At 59.5% G+C, this 18,158-nt stretch overlaps 1 protein-coding gene across 9 annotated transcripts; it reads left to right on the top strand.

The window, feature by feature from the left end:
* Positions 1-72: 72 nt before the first annotated feature.
* GRIN2C (glutamate ionotropic receptor NMDA type subunit 2C) lies at positions 73-16,880 on the top strand. 9 transcript variants are annotated; one of them, XM_019745608.2, is made up of 15 exons: positions 255-377; positions 2,316-2,426; positions 3,775-3,839; positions 5,127-5,614; positions 7,710-8,308; positions 8,633-8,747; positions 9,711-9,922; positions 10,076-10,238; positions 10,596-10,749; positions 11,989-12,114; positions 12,411-12,640; positions 12,998-13,158; positions 13,693-13,880; positions 14,713-14,945; positions 15,386-16,880. In XM_019745608.2, the coding sequence occupies exons 2-15, from the start codon at positions 2,419-2,421 to the stop codon at positions 16,463-16,465; spliced, it is 3,822 nt and encodes a 1,273-aa protein (XP_019601167.2). In that variant the 5' UTR covers positions 255-377; positions 2,316-2,418; the 3' UTR covers positions 16,466-16,880. The 9 variants fall into 9 exon arrangements, with proteins under 9 accessions (XP_019601180.2, XP_019601171.2, XP_019601167.2 ...); XM_019745611.2 differs by having other exon boundaries at positions 10,073-10,238; positions 10,596-10,692; XM_019745607.2 differs by having other exon boundaries at positions 10,073-10,238.
* The last annotated feature ends 1,278 nt before the right edge of the window (positions 16,881-18,158 follow it).

Raw genomic sequence — 18,158 nt, 5'->3', positions numbered from 1 at the left:
GGTGCTGGAGGAGCGCGGGTGCGGGCAGCGAGGCGGGCGGGCCGGGGCGGGGCGGAGGCGGTGGGCCCCGGGTGGGGCGGGCAGCGCGGGCGGCGGCGAGCGCTCCGCCACAGCCGGCTGGCTAGTCCCGGGAGCCAGAGGCGGGCGCTCAGCCCGGGACGGAGCTGGGCACCGAGCGGGCCTCCGGAGGGGAGCGGGGGCGGGCCGAGCCCAGCGCGCCAGGCAGCGCCACGGACACGGGCCCCGTGGCGCCCCTGGCTCAGGAGCCCCCCGAGCACAGAACGCGCCAGCGCGCGAAGCCGAGGCTCCGGGACATGCACCGCACGGGAGGCAGCCGGCGCGGACTCTGGGCGCTGGCGCAGCGCCCCTTCCTCCCGGTGAGTGGCGGGCTGCGAACTGGGGGCGCAAACTTCGCCAACTTGGGGCTGGTCTTGGGCACCGAGCGGGCAAGGACGGCGGAGACAGACGGGGGACACCCGGGGAGAGTCGGGCCAGCGCAGGAGGGGCCAGCGGGGCACCCGGACCCTAGGGGACCGGGCCTGGGCTTTGGACCCGGACGGATGGAGAGGAGGCGAGGAAGAGAGACTGAGGTGACAGGCGCTCGGCGGATGCGAGGGAAGGACGCGGGCGAGGCGCCCAAGATGTTGGTCTCCCGGGTCCCGGAGCCCTCCAGCTCCTTCGCCTGGCGCGGTGGCAGCATGGGGGAAGGGGCGGTGCGGGGACTCCGGAGTCTGGGCTGCCGGACCCCCCAACTGTTGCTGCTGGAAGCCGCTAGGGCGGGATGTGGGGGTCGCCGCTGGGTTCCGCCAGAGCGAAGGGGGCTGAAACGGGCACTAAGCAGGACGAAGGGACCTGCGAGTGGCTCCAGGAGCCCGGCCCCCTGGCTGCGGGAGGTTGGCTGAGCACCTACGGCGCGCGTACGCATTCACACCCCCACCCTTTTACCAGCTGTGAGCCCCCCCAGGCCCTCCCCTCCCAGCCCTTCTCCTTCCGGTACTCCTCCAAGCTTGACGCTCCTTCCTCTGATCCCAGGGAATCAGCGCAGCTTCACGCGGTGGTGGGATCTTCCCAAATTCTGAGCCTGTGCCGGGCGGACCCAGGCTCCGAGAACGCGAAAGGAAGGGTGGGCGGAGAGGGCCCTGAGAGAGCCGTGAGCCCCCCACCACCACCCGGGCGCTGGCCCTGGCTGCCACACCAGCGGATTGCTCTGGCCTCCCGGGGCTTCGACCACGATCCCCGACGGCGGGGAAGGGAAAGCCGAGCCCCCTGCTGCAGAAGGCGGGTCGTGCCTAGGTCTAGGCGGGCAGGGCCGGGGACCTGCGAAGGCAGACGCATGTAGCGGCCAGAAAATCCCCAAGGGTGCGTCCCCTGACCCATCCAAAGGTCCTGCTAGGTGAGGAAAGCGGCAATTTCCTCCCGGCTCTGTGCTCACCCCAGTGGTGCACTCTGGTTCCTAGTCCTGCTCGCCCGACGGGACTTCTGGCTCGATCCCCCAAGACCTCCAATGGTGGCACTGCCTTGGCTCTGTTCCCAACCTGGAGCAAGGGGGAAGTCGAGGGAAGGAACTTATTTGGGCCTCGTCTGCTCTGTCTGCTCTGTGTCCGTGTAGTTTCTGGCTGTGCCAGTCTGTTTGAGTCTGTTTCTAAACTCCATACTAGGAATTTGAATAGAAACGTGAAGGGGACCGGCCAGAAACCGGACTCCAAGGTTTACTCCAGGCCCTAGGGCAGGCCTGGGCTGTACCCCGCCCACAGCCCCACCTGCCAAGAGAACTGCGCCCCCCCACCCCACCCTCCGGGCTTGCAGCGGTGGTTCAGCTTGGGGGAGTAGGGATGGGAGCCTAGGAGCCCGTGACCCCGCAAGGGTGTGGGGGGGGTAGCAGCACTGTGGGGGGTGCGGACTACGTGGTGCCCAACTTGGCCGCCAGGAGGCGTGGCGCGGGTCCCCGCGTCTGGAGTGGCAGCTGCTGCCGCCGGCGCCCGCATCGCGAGTGTCCTTGAGCTCCTTGAGCCGCGAGTGACGATGGTTCTCTCCGCTCGCGCCCCCTCCTCCTGCGAGGGGAGCCTGATGCTACGTTCCCTATGAATTATTTATCGCCGACCTAAAAATACCCCAAACTTCACAGCCTGAGTGTAAGAGATTCCTGTCGAGGGGAGGGGGCGGGGCACCCCTCACCTCCGGAGGAGCAGAGCTGAATCAGCCAGGAGGCTGGGAGTAGGTCTTGGGAAGGAGACTTCTGTGCTGGTACCAGTGGGGGTTAAAATGGAGGGGCGGTCTTCTCCCCTGACGCTTGTGTTTGGGTTTTGGCTCCGCAGTAGGAAGGGAGGGAAACCCGACGGCAAAGCAGAGGCTGCTCACCGAAAGGGTAGTGGGTCTTCAAACAGCTGGGGCCCTCCGCTCCCGCTCCCCAGAAGCAGCATGGACTGGTGAGCTCCTGGCCTGGCAAAGGGGGGAGCTATCATTGTCTGGTGTGTGTGTGTGTGTGTGTGTGTGTGTGTCTGTCGGTGTGCTCGAGCCTGCCTGAGATTGGGGGAGCCGGGGTGAGGGGGAGAGAAGAACCCTAAGCACGTGGAGGTGCGCAGGCCAATTAAGGTGATGCTGGGTACCCCCTGGAACTGACCATTGGCACCCTCCTCAGGGCCATTATGGGGTCCATGTGTTCATTAAACATTAACTTAGTGCGTTTGTGAAAGGGGTAGACCACAAATGGATGGGCAGGGGTCTCTTAGACAACAGTCCACTGTGGGGTCGGGCCTCACTGAGGGCGCAAATACAACAAGAGCCACCTCAGAGGCATAGCCTGGAGCTCCCTCCACCCAAGAGAGGTGGCGGAGGGATGGGAAGAAGTACACCTGGCCTAGAGCCCTACCTGGACTCCATGTCTTCTCACCCCAGGTGTTCTGAGGGGATAGACCAAGGCAGGTGCCCTGTGGGAAAGGGATTTAGGCTGGGCTCTGAAAATTCTGGAATTTTGTCTTATAGACAAGAGGGAGGCAGTGGGAAGAGGATGTTCCCGCGTGAAGGAACAACAGAGCAAAAGCCTGCGGATGAGGACAGTGGGGGTTGTCTGGCCACTAGACTGGCAGGAGGGGGGTTCCACCAGGAGCAGGACAAGTGGTTGCAGTCAGGATAGGTGGAGCCCCGTCCATGGGACCGAGGTGTCTGGATTGCATTTGTGGACACCAGAAAGCAGCTGTTTTAGGACGGGTACTGTGGCCAGTGGGGCAGGTGGGGTGGGAGGATGGGGGGTGGAGAGGTGGGAGGCCACGGGGAGGGGTGAGTGGGAGATTGCATTGGGCCAGGGCTGTGGTGTGACCCTCCTGGCCTTTGGGGGAGGCTGAGTTCCACACAGTGACAATCTCCTTGAATCTGCCTATTGCTGTTTGCAGCTCAGACTTGCCTGATTGGGGCACCCCCTCCAGAGGTTTTCTGTGGCCACTCCTGGTGAGAGGTGCACCCAGCCTCAACTTCCTCTGCTCCTCCACTGCAATCTGAGAGGACACCTTCCCACGAGAGAGCGTCTTTGGGGCAGTGCCCCTGGAGTTGCGGGAGGGGTTGGGTCCTTCATCTAGAGGCCTGTTGTCCAAAAGAAACAAAACGAGAGCTGCATGTGTCCTTTAGAATTTTCTAGTAGCCACATTAGAAAAAGTAAAAAGAAACAGGTGAACTTTAATAGTATATTTTGTCTAACTCGGTGTATCTAAAATATTATTTTTTCTACATGTGATCTATATAAAATAGTGAGATATTTTACTTTCTTTTTTTCTTACTAAGCCTTCAATATCCAGTGTGTATTTTACACCTACAGCATATCTTGATGAGCCACATTTCTAGCAGAGGTGAGGAGGCTGGGGCTTCCCAGAGGGCGGGGAACCTGCAGGGATTGGAGGTGTGGGCAGGGGTGAGCACGACAGTGCCCTTTGCAGGTGTAACCTGTGATCCCTGATTGATGGTGGATGAACAAGGTGTCTGTAGCGTGGCATACTTAGGTCCCATCCTAGACTCACCCATGTCTCCGGGCTGACATCTTAAGGCAGTGTACCAGGAAACCATACCTGGGGGGTGGGGGAACAGATCTCAAGGGCACCGAAATGAGTACCGTATTCCCTCCTCTGCTCCAAATCCTGTCTTCTCTGCCTGAAATTAAACCAGGCCCACCCTGGTCCCTCTTTAGCTCTCCCCTGTTCAGAAGTTTTGTCGGGGATGTGAGGAAGATGGGGAGGACAGGAAAGCTGTGTCCAGTGGCCAGCTGGGAGGGAGAGCTATGTCAGTGGGCGGCACTCACCTGGCTCATGGTCCCAACCCAAAGCAATGACATTCATTTAGCAGGGATACATGTCAAGCCTTGGGGTTAGTTTAGAAAAGATCCCACACACCAACAATGGCCTAGGGAAGCAGCTCAGGTGTAAAAGAGTGACCCCAAGTCCTGCACAGGTCACTGTGTCACACTCCTGCTATGAAAGAGCTGCTGCTAATTGGGGTCATAGGGGGAAGTGTAGGGATGTCTAGTGCCCAGGAGGAGGGTGCTCGGTGCCAGGCAGGGCCACGCAAACTCAGTTTAGGTTCAGTTAGAATGGAGAATCGGGGCAGGGAGCTGCCTTCCTTCACCTGGCTGAGGGGCTATCACCTGTAGGATTAGGATGCTGATAACAGTGAGTAGCCCTCACATTGCTGTGGAGTTGGTCCTGTGAGTATTGCAGGCAAGAAAATGTGGCTCAGAGAAAATGAGCAACTTCCCCCAAGATCACCCAGCTAGTAAGTGGCAGAACTGGGACTTGAACTTGGATCTGTCCAACTCAAATCCATACATTTGGATCCCAGCCTGGCATTTTCTGTGTACCTTCCTCAGGCAGAGCCCAGATGGATGAGTTTCTAAAGGGCTGATCTTCCTAGCGAAGTGTGCCGCTCAGTGGGCAAATGGAAGTAATGAGCACCTACGGTGGCTCATGTTCTTCCCTGGCCCTGCCCTCTGGGCTGCCCTTGGGATACTCAGCTAATCTCTCTGTCTCTTTCTCTTTGTCTGTCTGTGTCTGTCTGTCTGTCTCTCTGCCTCTTTTTGTGGAGGGAGGTTTCCCCCTCTTCTCTTTCATCCTCCGGATGTGTGTTCCTCTGACTCTGCCCTTCAGCTCCTGTCTGTCTGTTCGTCTTTTCTCTCCGTGCCTCTGTCTCCCTCCCTGTGCCTGTCCTGATCTCTCTGCAGGACCCTCCAGTGGACATGGGTGGGGCCCTGGGGCCAGCCCTGCTGCTCACCTCACTCCTCGGTGCCTGGGCAGGGCTGGGCCCGGGGCAGGGCGAGCAGGCTGTGACGGTGGCCGTGGTGTTTGGCAGCTCGGGGCCGCTGCAGGCCCAGGCCCGGACCCGCCTCACCCCCCAGAATTTCCTGGACCTGCCCTTGGAGATCCAGCCGCTCACCGTGGGGGTCAACAACACCAACCCCAGCAGCCTCCTCACGCACATCTGTGGGCTCCTGGGAGCTGCCCGCGTCCATGGTGTCGTCTTTGAGGACAACGTGGGCACGGAGGCCGTGGCCCAGATTCTTGACTTCATCTCCTCCCAGACTCACGTGCCCATCCTCAGCATCAGTGGCGGCTCCGCTGTGGTCCTCACCCCCAAGGTGCCTGTCTAAACTCAGGCCCCCTAGTCCCTTGGGCCTGGAGCCAGACGGGCTGGGGGAGTGGGGCTGAGTCTGGGCCAGGGAGAGACTTAGGTCCTGGGAAGCTGGGTTTGGGTGGGACCCACAGGCAGGTGGGGATTTAGGGCGTGACATGGGTGAGGGAGGAGAAGGCTGTGGGCATGATGTTCTAGAAGATACATTTACTGGGCTGCTTTCACATTTGTGTCTGGATGAAAGGTGGGCAGGTGGCAAGCCCACCTCTGGCTGTGGTGGCAGCCCTGGCCCACCTTCTCTGCTTCTCTGGCCTTCCTTGGTCAGGCTCCAGACCCAGGGGTAGAAGGCCAGGCTGGGAGTGGGATCTGATATACTCAGCCTGCAGGGAGAGCATCCAGGGGCCATCACTGTCTGAGGCATAGCGGAGGCATCTTCTCACAGAGCTTATATCCTGTGGGGAGAATATTCTAAACACAGATTCATCTGCGATCACAACTAGAATGAGTGTTCTGAAGGAAAACACAGGATGCCACCAGGAAGTCAAACGGGGCCCCCGTCTGGGTAGGGGTTTGGGTGTTCAGAGATGTCTTAAAATGATCATGAAGCTGAGATCTGGAGGATAAGGGGAGCTGGTGTGCTGTGTGTGTGTGTGTGATGGAGTGTTCCAGGCAGAGGGAGCAGGTGGTGTGAACACCGAGGTGGGAAGGAGCTCCGAGTTTTTGAGGAACAGAGGAAACCTGGAGAGGGAAGTGGGGTCCCAACTACATCAAAAGACATTTGGGTTTTACCCTCAGTAAGTGGGGAGCCAAAGAATGTGTTCAGGGGTGACTGATTTGCCTTTCTTTTATGCTTATATTTTTATTTTATGAAGACTTTTATTTTATTTTGTTTTATTTTATTTTATGGAGCTCATTATTTTATGGAGACTTTTGAACACACGTAAAAGCAGAAGACCATAATGACTTCATGTGCCCCCATCCACCCGACTGACCCTGCCCCATCCCTACCCCACCCAGTCCCCCCTCTTCTGTGTTATTTTGAAGCAAAGCACAGACATCCTATTAGTCCATCCATCAATATTTCTGTGTGTATCTCTAGCAGATAAGGACTTAAAAAACCCCCACCATATATTATCATATCTAAGCAAAAGATAAAAATTCCTTAACATCATCAGATATCCAGCCACCATTCAAAATTTCCCCATTGTCTCATAAATGTCATAGATGCTTATTTTTAAGTTTGTTTGCTTAAATCCGGAGCCAAAGTAGGTTCCCACATGACAATTAGTTGATATAGCTCCTGAGTTTAAGTCTCTAGGCTCTTCCTCCATCTCTCTTTTTTCTAGCAATTGTTTGTTGAAGGAACTGAATTATCCGTCCTGTATTGTTTTTCCAGATTTGCTTTATTTTCTTCTGTTTTTAATGATTGGGACAGTAGCAGTGTGGTGAAACCTTGCAGGGGATGCAGTAGCAGCAGGGAGCCCACAGTTAGGCGTGGTTTGCACTAAGCCCAGGCTCGCGCTGGCAGTACCCTGGGCATTTGTGGTGGCGGAAGTGGAGAAGGAGGAACTTTCTCATCGCCAGGGCTCTGTGGAGAATGGTGATTTGGGCCCGACGTTGGCTCCCACAATGGTGGTTCTCCACCCTCACAGTGTTTTAGAAAAACACTCAAGTCCAGCGTCCCATCTCTAAGATTCCAATTCAGCTGGTCTGGGGCAGCGCTTCCCAAACTAGAATCACCTGAAGAGCTTGTTGAAATACAGATTTCCGGGCGCCAGCCCCAGAGATTCTGATCCAGTATGTGTGCGAGGCGCCCCAGCATCTGCATTTCCAACAAGCTCCGGGTGACGGAGATGCTGTGCTCCAGCACTGGTGGGGTATTTTAAAAAGCTCTCCAAGTCATCTAACGGGTGGCAGCGGTTAGAAAGCACGTCGGGGTCGGGGGGAAGGTGTAGTGGGGCGGGGGCTCCTGGGACGCCCAGCATCTTCCGACGCAAGGACGTCTGGAGGCTGACCGAGGGGGCTGAAGTTGGGGCGGGGGCGCGGGGCGGGCCTCGGCTCGCCCTGTCCCCGCTCAGGCCCCGCCCCATCCCCGTCCCCAGGAGCCGGGCTCCGCCTTCCTGCAGTTAGACGTGTCCCTGGAGCAGCAGCTGCAGGTGCTGTTCAAGGTGCTGGAGGAGTATGACTGGAGCGCGTTCGCCGTGATCACCAGCCTGCACCCGGGCCACGCCCTCTTCCTCGAGGGCGTGCGCGCTGTCGCCGACGCCAGCTACATGGGCTGGCGGCTGCTGGATGTGCTCACGCTGGAGCTGGGCCCTGGAGGAACGCGCGCGCGCACCCAGCGTCTGCTGCGCCAGGTCGATGCCCCGGTGCTGGTGGCTTACTGCTCACGCGAGGAGGCCGAGGTGCTCTTCGCCGAGGCGGCGCAGGCCGGCCTGGTGGGGCCTGGGCACGTGTGGTTGGTGCCCAGCCTGGCACTGGGCAGCACTGACGCGCCCCCCGCCGTCTTCCCTGTGGGACTCATCAGTGTCGTCACCGAGAGCTGGCGCCTTAGCCTGCGCCAGAAGGTTCGCGACGGCGTTGCCATCCTGGCCCTGGGTGCCCACGGTTACCAGCGCCAGCATGGTGCCCTGCCTGCCCCGGCTGGGAACTGCGTCAGTCACCCTGGGCCCATCAGCCCTGCCCGGGAGGCCTTCTACAGGTGGGCACCTGCCCAAGGCATGTGAGTGAGGGGGAGTGAGCTTCAGGGGACCTGGGTATCAGTGAGCTTGGACTCATTAGCTACACCTCCCACCAGCTGTGTGCCTGAGTCCCAGTGACTCCATCTCTCTGGGCCTTAGTTTCTTCATCTGACAAAAGATCAGGTGAGGATTGTAGGGGTCAGCACAGGGAAACAAGAAAGAGTACAGGATAAATGCTCCCCGTTGTCGGTGGGGAGCCAGGAAGCGGGGGAGAGGCTTTCTGGTCCTGGGCAGGGCTGCAGGCAGGGCTAAGGGGACATCCTGACTCCTCTCCCTGCTGGCAGACACCTACTGAATGTCACCTGGGAGGGCCGAGACTTCTCCTTCAGCCCTGGTGGGTACCTGGTGCAGCCCACAATGGTTGTGATCGCCCTCAACCGGCACCGCCTATGGGAGATGGTGAGAAGGGGGTGAGCCCAGGGGCCCTCTGTTTCCTCTCATTTTGTCCCCAGCCCCTCTTGTGCCCACAGCTGAGCAGAGAGTCCCTTCTGTCCCTTACTCAGCCCCTCATCCTTCAGTTCTCAGCTGAAGCATCTTCACTGGGAAGCCTTCCTGGTCCCCCAGGTTGGGTGAAGCACCTCAGCTCTGGGCTCCCACAACACCCTGGCTTCCCTCCACTACAGAAGTTGTCGAGCTGTCTTATCACAGAGTCCTGCCTCTGGAGAAGTAACCCTCAGCTGTGCTGGCCAGGCGGGCATATAAATAAATAGAATTTGGGGAGATCGGTGCTTGAGTAGAGATGTGTGCAAAGTATTAGGGGAGTAGAATGGAGGGGCAGGAATTAGTTCTGCCTTCAAAGGAGGAAACTGGGGAAGGCTTCACAGAAGTTGGGACGTTTGGGCTGGGCTGTGGAGGGTTGAGTAGGAGCTCACCAGGAAGGGATACTAACCTGGTATGAGCAGAAAGGCAGGAAGGTTTGGGGCAATTTTATGTGATGTATTTGGGGGTGTGGAAACGGAGGAAGAAAGGTGGAATAATGGGGGTAACTGGACCTGAATGTGAAGGGCCTTCAAGTGCTTGCTAAGGACTTTATTCTGAGGTCGGGAAAACGAGTATGGTGAGGCAGACTCAGGTGTGGGCTTTAGGAAGCTGCTGTGGGCTAGTAACAGTATGGAGGCTGGATTGGGAAGTGCAGGGACGGCAGCCGGGGAGGAGGCTGCAGGCCCCTCCCTCCTGGCCCCTGGCCCTGACCCTCCTCTTCTCCAAATGCTCCCTTCCTAGGCCCTGCTCTGTCCTGCTCCATGCATCCCTAGTTGTGGGAGGGGGATTCTCGACCCTGGCGGGTCTCACCCAGAGGCCCCACCTAGAGGGTGGGAGCAGTAGGGGTGCAGGTACCCGGCTGAGGCTGGTTGCCCTCTGCAGGTGGGGCGCTGGGACCGTGGCATCCTGCACATGAAGTACCCAGTGTGGCCTCGCTACAGTGCCTCCCTGCAGCCCGTGGTGGACAGCCGGCACCTGACGGTGGCCACGCTGGAAGAGCGGCCCTTCGTCATTGTGGAGAGCCCCGACCCTGGCACAGGCGGCTGCGTGCCCAACACTGTGCCCTGCCGCAGGCAGAGCAACCACACCTTCAGGTTGGTGAGAACACAGGGGCGGCTGCTGTGAGCCATGTGCTGCTGTGTGACGGCAGCTGGTGCGTGTGTCCTGTGCTTAGCCATGGGGGGGGTCCACGTGCCAGGTGGGGGGAGCTCCCAGTCTGACTCCCGGGGGTCTCTTGGTGGCAGCAGCGGTGACACAGCCCCGTATACCAAGCTCTGCTGTAAGGGATTCTGCATTGACATCCTCAAGAAGTTAGCCAGGGTGGTCAAGTTCTCTTACGACCTGTACCTGGTGACGAACGGCAAGCATGGCAAGCGGGTGCGCGGCGTGTGGAACGGCATGATCGGGGAGGTAGGCCTGCCCCCGAGGTCCCTCTGAGCCTGCCTGCCAGCCCACCTGCTGGCCAGGGTCCACGCATCACTTAGCCACCCCAGCTGTCCCTAAGGTGTTTCCTCTTGTGCTGGGGATCAGTCAGAGTGGGACCCAGGCCCAGCCCCTAAGGATCTCCCAGCTGACAGAGGAGATTGGCTTGTCACCGGAGATGCCCCCTGGGGTGGTCAGCACTGAAAGTGGAACTCTGAGGACCCCAGGTGGGAACAAATGACTCAGCAGTGGGTGCTGGACGGGGTGCCAGGAGGAGGCTGGGGAGAGCGCTCCAGCGTGTGGGAGCCCCTCCTTCAATCTGGGCTGGACCCCCACCGTCCTCAGGTGTACTATAAGCGGGCAGACATGGCCATCGGCTCCCTCACTATCAACGAGGAGCGCTCCGAGATCGTGGACTTCTCCGTGCCCTTCGTGGAGACGGGTATCAGTGTGATGGTGGCTCGCAGCAATGGCACCGTGTCCCCCTCAGCCTTTCTGGGTGCGGCTCGGGTGGGCAGGGATGGCTCTGGGGCAGGCAGAGGGACCCACAATGTGGATGTGTGGAGCTTGGGTCGAGCTGGGGAGCTTGGCGTGGGCCCTCAGAGGGCAAGCACAGCAGCCATGGGTACTTCTGAGCCTGGGTATTGAGTAAGGGTGGGGACAGAGGGGGAGTGGGATAAACGGTGACGCCATTGTCAGGGACGAGAAAACCAGTAAGGCAGGCTGGCTTCAGGACGTGCCTACTGGGCTGGGCAGCAGAACAAGGGGAGAAGCTCCTTGGGGAACTGGGGTAGCCCACCCAGAGCATGGGAAATGCTGTTAGTTTCTGACTTGGTTAGGAAGTCAACATTTGTAGGGCAGCCCCTTGTGCCAGGCCCCACAAAAGGTCCTGGCCTTCCCAGAGCGTCCAGTCGGGAGGTCAAATTGGGACTTGCAATGTGGGGTTGAACAGAGAGCAGTGAGTATGGGCTAGAGGAGGGAATCCCGGCTCTGCCCTTCCTGCTGTGTGGCTTTTGGGAAGGCACGGAACCTCTCTGAGCAGGGCTCCTCAGCCACAGGGAAGACAGCAAACTCCACTTCATAGATGGGCATCTTCTCAAACGAGCCAGTGCTGACCTTAGTCAGGGAGACTGAAACCACTTGTCAGAGGCCTCAGCACAGTCTCCCAGCTCCTCGGGCCTCGGTTTCTGTGTCAGTAGCTTGAGGAGTAAGACTTGGCCTCAGAGGCTATGATTCCAGGCAGAACCAGCGCATCCATGCCAGGCCAGGCATGGGAGTCCCAGAACAGGGGTGTGGTCAGCAGGGCTAGCTGGTGAGCGGGGAGAGGAGGATGGAGAAAAGTCCTTGGGCTTGCTGATATGGTGGGCTTAGGCTCAGGGGGTGGAGAGGGAAACTGGATACAGGCAGGGGAATGGGTGTAGACCTTCCTTCTGTGAAAGGAAGTGGAGGGGAGGGAGGGTGAATGAGAGCCAGGGGAGGAGTGAAGTGGAAGCGAGGTGTCCTAGGATGGGCTGATGGGACCTTGTCACAAGGCAGATGTGAGGGGGAGACCACAAATGCTGGAGGGCCTGACCTCCCCTGGGATGGGGGCTCTCCTGGGGCTCTGCAGCTCTGCTCAGGCCATCGGGCCGATGGGCCCTATTTTGACCACATGGACCCATCTGTCTGCACCCAGCTCTCTGGGCTGTGGGCGAGAGGAGCAGCGTGGAGGCCCCTGAGCCCCTCCCTCTGTCCCCAGAGCCCTACAGCCCCTCTGTTTGGGTGATGATGTTTGTCATGTGCCTCACCGTGGTGGCCATCACCGTCTTCATGTTTGAGTACTTCAGCCCCGTCAGCTACAACCAGAACCTCACCAGCGGCAAGAGTGAGCGCTCACCTGGGCCTGGGAGGAGGGAGCTGGGCTGGAGCACCCGGAGGGGTGGGGTCAGGGCCCCAGGGGCCCTTTGGAGAAGACCAAATCCTTTGCACAACATGGAGAGGGGTGGCAATCAGATACATGAGAAACAAGGTGAGTTGATTTGCCCTGGAGTGGGGATGACCTGGAAGGGGGTCCCCACGTAGGCCAGAGTGGGGATAGGAGCCGTGGAGTCGGCTGGGCTGAGGTCTCAGCCCCTGTGTTCTGGACAAGAGGAGCCCCAGCGTCTATTCTCTCGCCCCCAGAGTCCGGCGGCCCGTCCTTCACCATTGGCAAGTCTGTGTGGCTGCTGTGGGCGCTGGTCTTCAACAACTCGGTGCCCATCGAGAACCCCCGGGGCACCACCAGCAAGATCATGGTCCTGGTCTGGGCCTTCTTTGCCGTCATCTTCCTCGCCAGCTACACCGCCAACCTGGCCGCCTTCATGATCCAGGAGCAGTACATCGACACTGTGTCTGGCCTCAGTGACAAGAAGGTTCTAGAGCCACAGCTGGGGAGACCCAGGGCAGGAACAGGTCTTGGGTGGGACACAGGACAACCAGAGTCAGTAGAATTTGAATTGGAGGCCAGAGTAGGAAGGAGCTGGGGAGGTGGGGGCTGGGAGTGGGGAGAGATGGCCCAGGTCCCCTGAATGAGTGGCCCTGGGTAAGTCTCTCCTTACCGTGGCCTCAGTTTCCCCATTTGTAACACAAGAGTGGCCTGGACAGAATCTAAGGTCATTCTGCTCTCACTGTGCAAGTGCAGACTATGGGGGGGTGGCGGGCAGTCGGGGTGACACAACGACTGGAAGGTTGGGCAAAGGGTCACAGATGGCGCTGCCCTCTGCCCGCAGTTTCAGCGGCCTCAAGATCAATACCCACCTTTCCGCTTCGGCACGGTGCCCAATGGCAGCACAGAGCGGAACATCCGCAGCAACTACCGTGACATGCACAGTCACATGGTCAAGTTCAACCAGCGCTCGGTGGAGGACGCACTCACCAGCCTCAAGATGGGGTGGGTCAGCCCTGCACATACCTTCTGTCTCTACTCACATTTCTCCCTGGTGACCAGCCTCAGCTCTGTCCCTTCCTGAGAAACCCAAGGTGGGGACAGTGAGGCTGGGCTGTCCTGGGGAGACTCCTGGTGAGTCTCCTGGGGGCAGGGCGGGGAGGAGGTCTTAGGGCAGAGTGAAGCTTGAAGCAAAAATGGATCCCGATGTGCAGCTGTGGTGTTGACCAGAGTTCAGCTTTGCCCTAGGTGATAGCTGTGACTTTTTTAGGGTCTTAGGGGCAAGGAGGGTTGGACAGAGAGGGTGTGTCCTCTGGGGGCAGAGAGTCCCCTGGCCTCTCTGAGTAGGAGGTCGGGTCCCTAAGCTATGAGAAGGGCTCTTCTCTGCATCCAGGACCCAAGGGAACCAGAGAAGGCTCTGACCATCCCTCCCTCCTGGGTGGTGCCCAGCGGGCTCATGTGGCCCAGATTCCAGTAGGCCCCAGGTTTGGGGTCCCTACCCCACGTGATCCCTGGCCTGAGGGCTCCGCCTGTCCCTAGGAAGCTGGACGCCTTCATCTATGATGCTGCTGTTCTCAACTACATGGCGGGCAAGGATGAAGGCTGCAAGCTGGTCACCATTGGCTCTGGCAAGGTCTTTGCCACTACCGGCTATGGCATCGCCATGCAGAAGGACTCCCACTGGAAGCGGGCCATAGACCTGGCGCTCCTGCAGTTCCTGGGGGACGGTGGGTGCTGCTGTGGGGGTGGGCCCGTGGTCAGATGGCTGCCCCATGGCTGCTGAGCACCTCACCGTTCTGAGCCCCCAGGGCCTGTGGGCAGGGAGAGGTCTGTGGGGGTGAGTGGTTGGGGCAGTGTGTGTGTGGGATATTTGAAGGGACTGAATGGAGACCTGATGAGAAGAGATGAGTTTGCCAGGAGGGAGTCGGAAATAGGACTGGGGGTTCCTGAAGGCCAGGAAGACAGGAAGAGCTCAGGCCACACCGTGGGGGTTAACAGGGGGTTGAACTCCTTTTTTTCTTTTTCTGCCTTGAGATTACCTGGGGTAGTGCCAAGGGCCTGCCTAGTCAGAGCCTGGGCCCAGGCTTGCCTGTGTGAGGGGTCCAGCTGAGCCTGCCCCCAAAACCCAGAAGAGCTTTGAGTTTCGAGTTCCAACCCTATTAGATAAGTAACAGTCTGATTTTCCATCAGTACCATATAGTGATAGTGATGACAGTGAAGGGGCTTGTGGCCTCCTCGGGGCCCCGGCCTTTTGTCTGTGTGCCCAGCTCCATGCCCGGCATGTAGGGGAGCGATACGTGTTTGACGAATAAAGGAATGATAACGTTTACCCAGTCAGCAAGCTTCTAAGGGGCATGTGGGGGGTGGGTATGTTGAAGGCTGGCATCGCCCACCCCAGCCCCCACTCTGCTTTCCTTCCTGCTCATTGACACTCTCCACCCCCATCATGTCCTGTGGGGTCCTACAAAGGGTGGCACCCTGGCTCTAGACCCTGCCTCGCTCAAGCCTTGGGTGAGCATTGGGAGGGTCCCTCCTGAGCCAGGTATGCCCCCCACCCAGGGGAGACACAGAAGCTGGAGACGGTGTGGCTCTCGGGGATCTGCCAGAACGAGAAGAATGAGGTAATGAGCAGCAAGCTGGATATTGACAACATGGCCGGCGTGTTCTACATGCTGCTCGTGGCCATGGGGCTGGCCCTGCTGGTCTTTGCCTGGGAGCACCTGGTCTACTGGAAGCTGCGTCACTCAGTGCCCAACACATCCCGGCTGGACTTCCTGCTGGCCTTCAGCAGGGTAGGTGCCCGCCCCGCCCTAGACAGCACCAGCTTTAGGGACACCAACCCAGATAAGTCAGAGCTAGCCATGGCCCCAATGACACATGTAAAAACCGAGGGCCCGAGAGGTTGGCATGGCCTGCCAGCATCACACAGCCAAAGAGAAGCAGAGCCCTTCTCCAACTGGCAGGGCAGCACTCTGCAGCCAGGCTGACTCCGATTGGAATCCTCCCTGCCACGTACAAGCTCTGTGACTTTAGGAGGAGTGAACCTCTTGGAGTCTCACGTAGCTGCTTGGTAAACTCACATCAGCACAGTGCCTGGCACGTAGGCGGCGCTTAACAAATGTGAATTGCCCCCTAGGATTTAGAGGTGTCTGGGATGGCGCCTCCGACGGGGAGGTGGGCAGGCCCCGAGAGAAGGATACTGCTCATAGCGTGTGTCCTCCCTACTGCTCAGGGCATCTACAGCTGCTTCAGCGGAGTGCAGAGTCTGGCCAGCCCCGCGCGGCCACCCAGCCCCGACCTCACGACCAGTTCGGCCCAGGCCAGCGTGCTTAAGATGCTGCAGGCTGCGCGCGACATGGTGACTACGGCGGGCGTGAGCAGCTCCCTGGACCGCGCCACGCGCACCATTGAGAACTGGGGCAGCCGCCGCGCGCCCCCACCGCCCGCCTGCCGCCGCCCTCGGCCACCCACGCCTGGCCCGCCCCCCGACCCGACCCCCAAGGGTTGGGGTCCACCAGGCGGGGGCCAGGCCGCGCTGGGGCACAGGGCCCCGCGTCCCCTGGGACGCCCCGTGACGCCAGGGTCGCCCCTGACCGATGTCTCCCGGGTGTCGGGCCGGCGGGCCTGGGAGGCGAAGTGGCCGTTGCGGACCTGGCGCGGCGGGCGGCACTTCTTGGCTTCTCAGAGGCGCGCGCTCCCGGAGCGCCCCCTGTCGCCCAAGCACTGCTACTATAGCTCCTTCCCTAGAGCCGACCGATTGGGGCGCCCCTTCCTCCCGCTCTTCCCTGAGCCCCCGGAGCCCGAGGACCTGCCCCTGCTGGGGCCAGAGCAGCTGGCTCGGAGGGAAGCCCTGCTGCACGCTGCTTGGGCCCGGAGCCCGCGCGCACGCCACTCTTCCCTGCCCAGCTCGGTGGCCGAGGCCTTCGGCCGGCCCAGCTCGCTGCCTACAGTGTGTGCCCACCTGTCCTGTGGGAGCTTGGCGCAGGCGCAGTCGATGCGGCTGCCAACTTACAGGGAGGCCTGTCAAGAGGGCGTGTGGGCACACAGACAGCATACCTGCTTCCACACTCAAACCCACCTGCCACTTTGCTGGAGGGCTGTCTGCCCTCATCTCCCATCCTGTGCCAGCCACAGCCCCTGGCTCGCTGGGGACTGGGGGCCTCCAAGGCACAGGGGCAGGACTCTGGGGCTGAGCACAGGCTGCAGGGACAATGGGGGGCTGGAAGAGGTCAGAAAGGTGGCCTGTGGGACGCACGGCTTCCTGGGACCTTGCAGTTGGAGGCGGATCAACAGCTTGGAGTCAGAAGTGTGAGGTGTCAGCTAGTCTGGTTCCTGGCCAGCTGGATGCTCCACCTGGCACTGCCAGGGTTAGGGGGCAGGCAAGCTTGGACTTTTCTGACTTCTGTCATGAAATCCTGGCCGTGGGACCTGTGACAGTGTCTTTCCTGGTCAGTTCAGTCACCTCAGCAACCTCAGGTCCTGGTGTGGGCTCGGTTCTTGCTGTCCTCTTATCATGCAAAGCCCTTCCCACTGGACCTGGAGTCACAGGGCTGGGTGGGGCCCCTGCCCTGCTGTTAGCCAGTTCCTGGTCATGGTGGCTGGGGGCTCAGTGTGGGAGCACAGAGGCTGGAACTCGGGGTTGGGGCAGGGCTGTCCCTCTCCTCGATCTCCTGGCTGGAGTTTCTGCTTGGAGCGCTGCGGTATTAAACAAACCTTTTACAACCCACTGATGCTGCTGCCTCATCCTTGGAGGGAGCATATCACAGTCTGTGGGCAACAGGAGCATCATGGGAGTATCCCAGGCAGAGTGCCCACCCAGAGCAGGTGAGCAGCTCCCTCTGGGCGAGTACCTGGGCGGTGAGGTTGGGAGAGGGCTCTGCCAGCAGAAGCCACTTGGTATTCAGCGCCAGTTCCTACCCACCCTAGTGCCGGATGTGACAAATGTGCTCAGCACGGGGGCTCTGGTGGTGATGAAGTTCATCCTTCAGTGTCCTTGAAAAGAGAGGCTGGTGCCAGGGGCTATGGGTGTCCCGCCCTGCCAGGGGCCCACCTGGGAACCTGACAGTGTCATGGTGGAAACGGCAGAGGGAGGTCTATTGTGGGGAGCCTGCTGGGCTCTCCTGGGCCCTGGGCGACTGCATTCTCTGCACTGCACTGATTCTGGGAGCCTGGCACAGGTGGCTTCCAGGGTCAGGCACAACTCAGCCTCGCTGGTGCTGGGACTCCTCAGAAAGGAGATTAGAGAAGCACCCAGCGTCTCAGTCCTTCATCCATTCTCCCTCTGGGCTGCCAGACCTACCTCCTTTCTCTGTCACATGTCATCAACCATGGACCTGATGGCTCTTGCTTACAATTTTCAATGTTTCCCCATCTGTGATTACATTTAGCTCCCACAATGACTGTGAAGCAAGTACCCATTCTTCCATTCATTCGCACAGTGTGTGATTGGTGCCGTCAGACCTTTTTCTAACCGCACAGCATGTAAAGCCCGAGGCCTTGCTGTCCTCAACTAGCTGGGTGAAGCAGGGCAGAAATTAACTCTGCATAATAGGGAGGAGGCCAGGGAGGGCAGCCGCCGCCCAGGGCGCTTTTCTTCCACAGCCCTCGCTGGTCCCCCGTTCAGTTCTGCAAGGCTCCCCTGCTGGGCTGGGCCATGAAAACTGGTTTTTTGTTTGGTTTTTAGAGCTGAAATGGTAGAGTAAGGATATTGCTAATACCCCTGCATTCTTGGCTGGACAGCCTGACTACCCCCAAAATGAGTGGCCCGGTCCATTACAGTCAATTTCATAATCTCTGTCCTATGGAGTTTCATGGATCCGGTTAGGGGGCTCAATCTTAGCTGGTATGAGTCTAGCTGAGAGCTAGAGGCCAGCACCCTGGAAGGGAGCTTGACCTTGGTTGCAGCCATTGGTGGCAAGAGGGTTAACTGCTGGCCACCAGCCCCTGACCCCACATCCTCCCTGGGTCTGAGTGCAGCTCTGGGTGGAAAGCTGCAGCAGGTGAGG

Source organism: Rhinolophus sinicus, linkage group LG15 (assembly GCF_036562045.2).
Source record: "Rhinolophus sinicus isolate RSC01 linkage group LG15, ASM3656204v1, whole genome shotgun sequence".
NCBI classification, from domain to species: Eukaryota; Metazoa; Chordata; class Mammalia; order Chiroptera; family Rhinolophidae; genus Rhinolophus; species Rhinolophus sinicus.
Note: the sequence above shows the minus strand (reverse complement) of the source record. Positions and strands in the feature narration are given on the sequence as shown.

Excerpts from the sequence above, each read along its gene's own strand:
- GRIN2C (XM_019745607.2), top strand. Across the intron at positions 3,840-5,126 it reads GAGCCACATTTCTAGCAGAG|CTCCTGTCTGTCTGTTCGTC; the intron begins GTGAGGAGGCTG and ends TCTGCCCTTCAG. Across the intron at positions 13,159-13,692 it reads CTCACCAGCCTCAAGATGGG|GAAGCTGGACGCCTTCATCT; the intron begins GTGGGTCAGCCC and ends GCCTGTCCCTAG.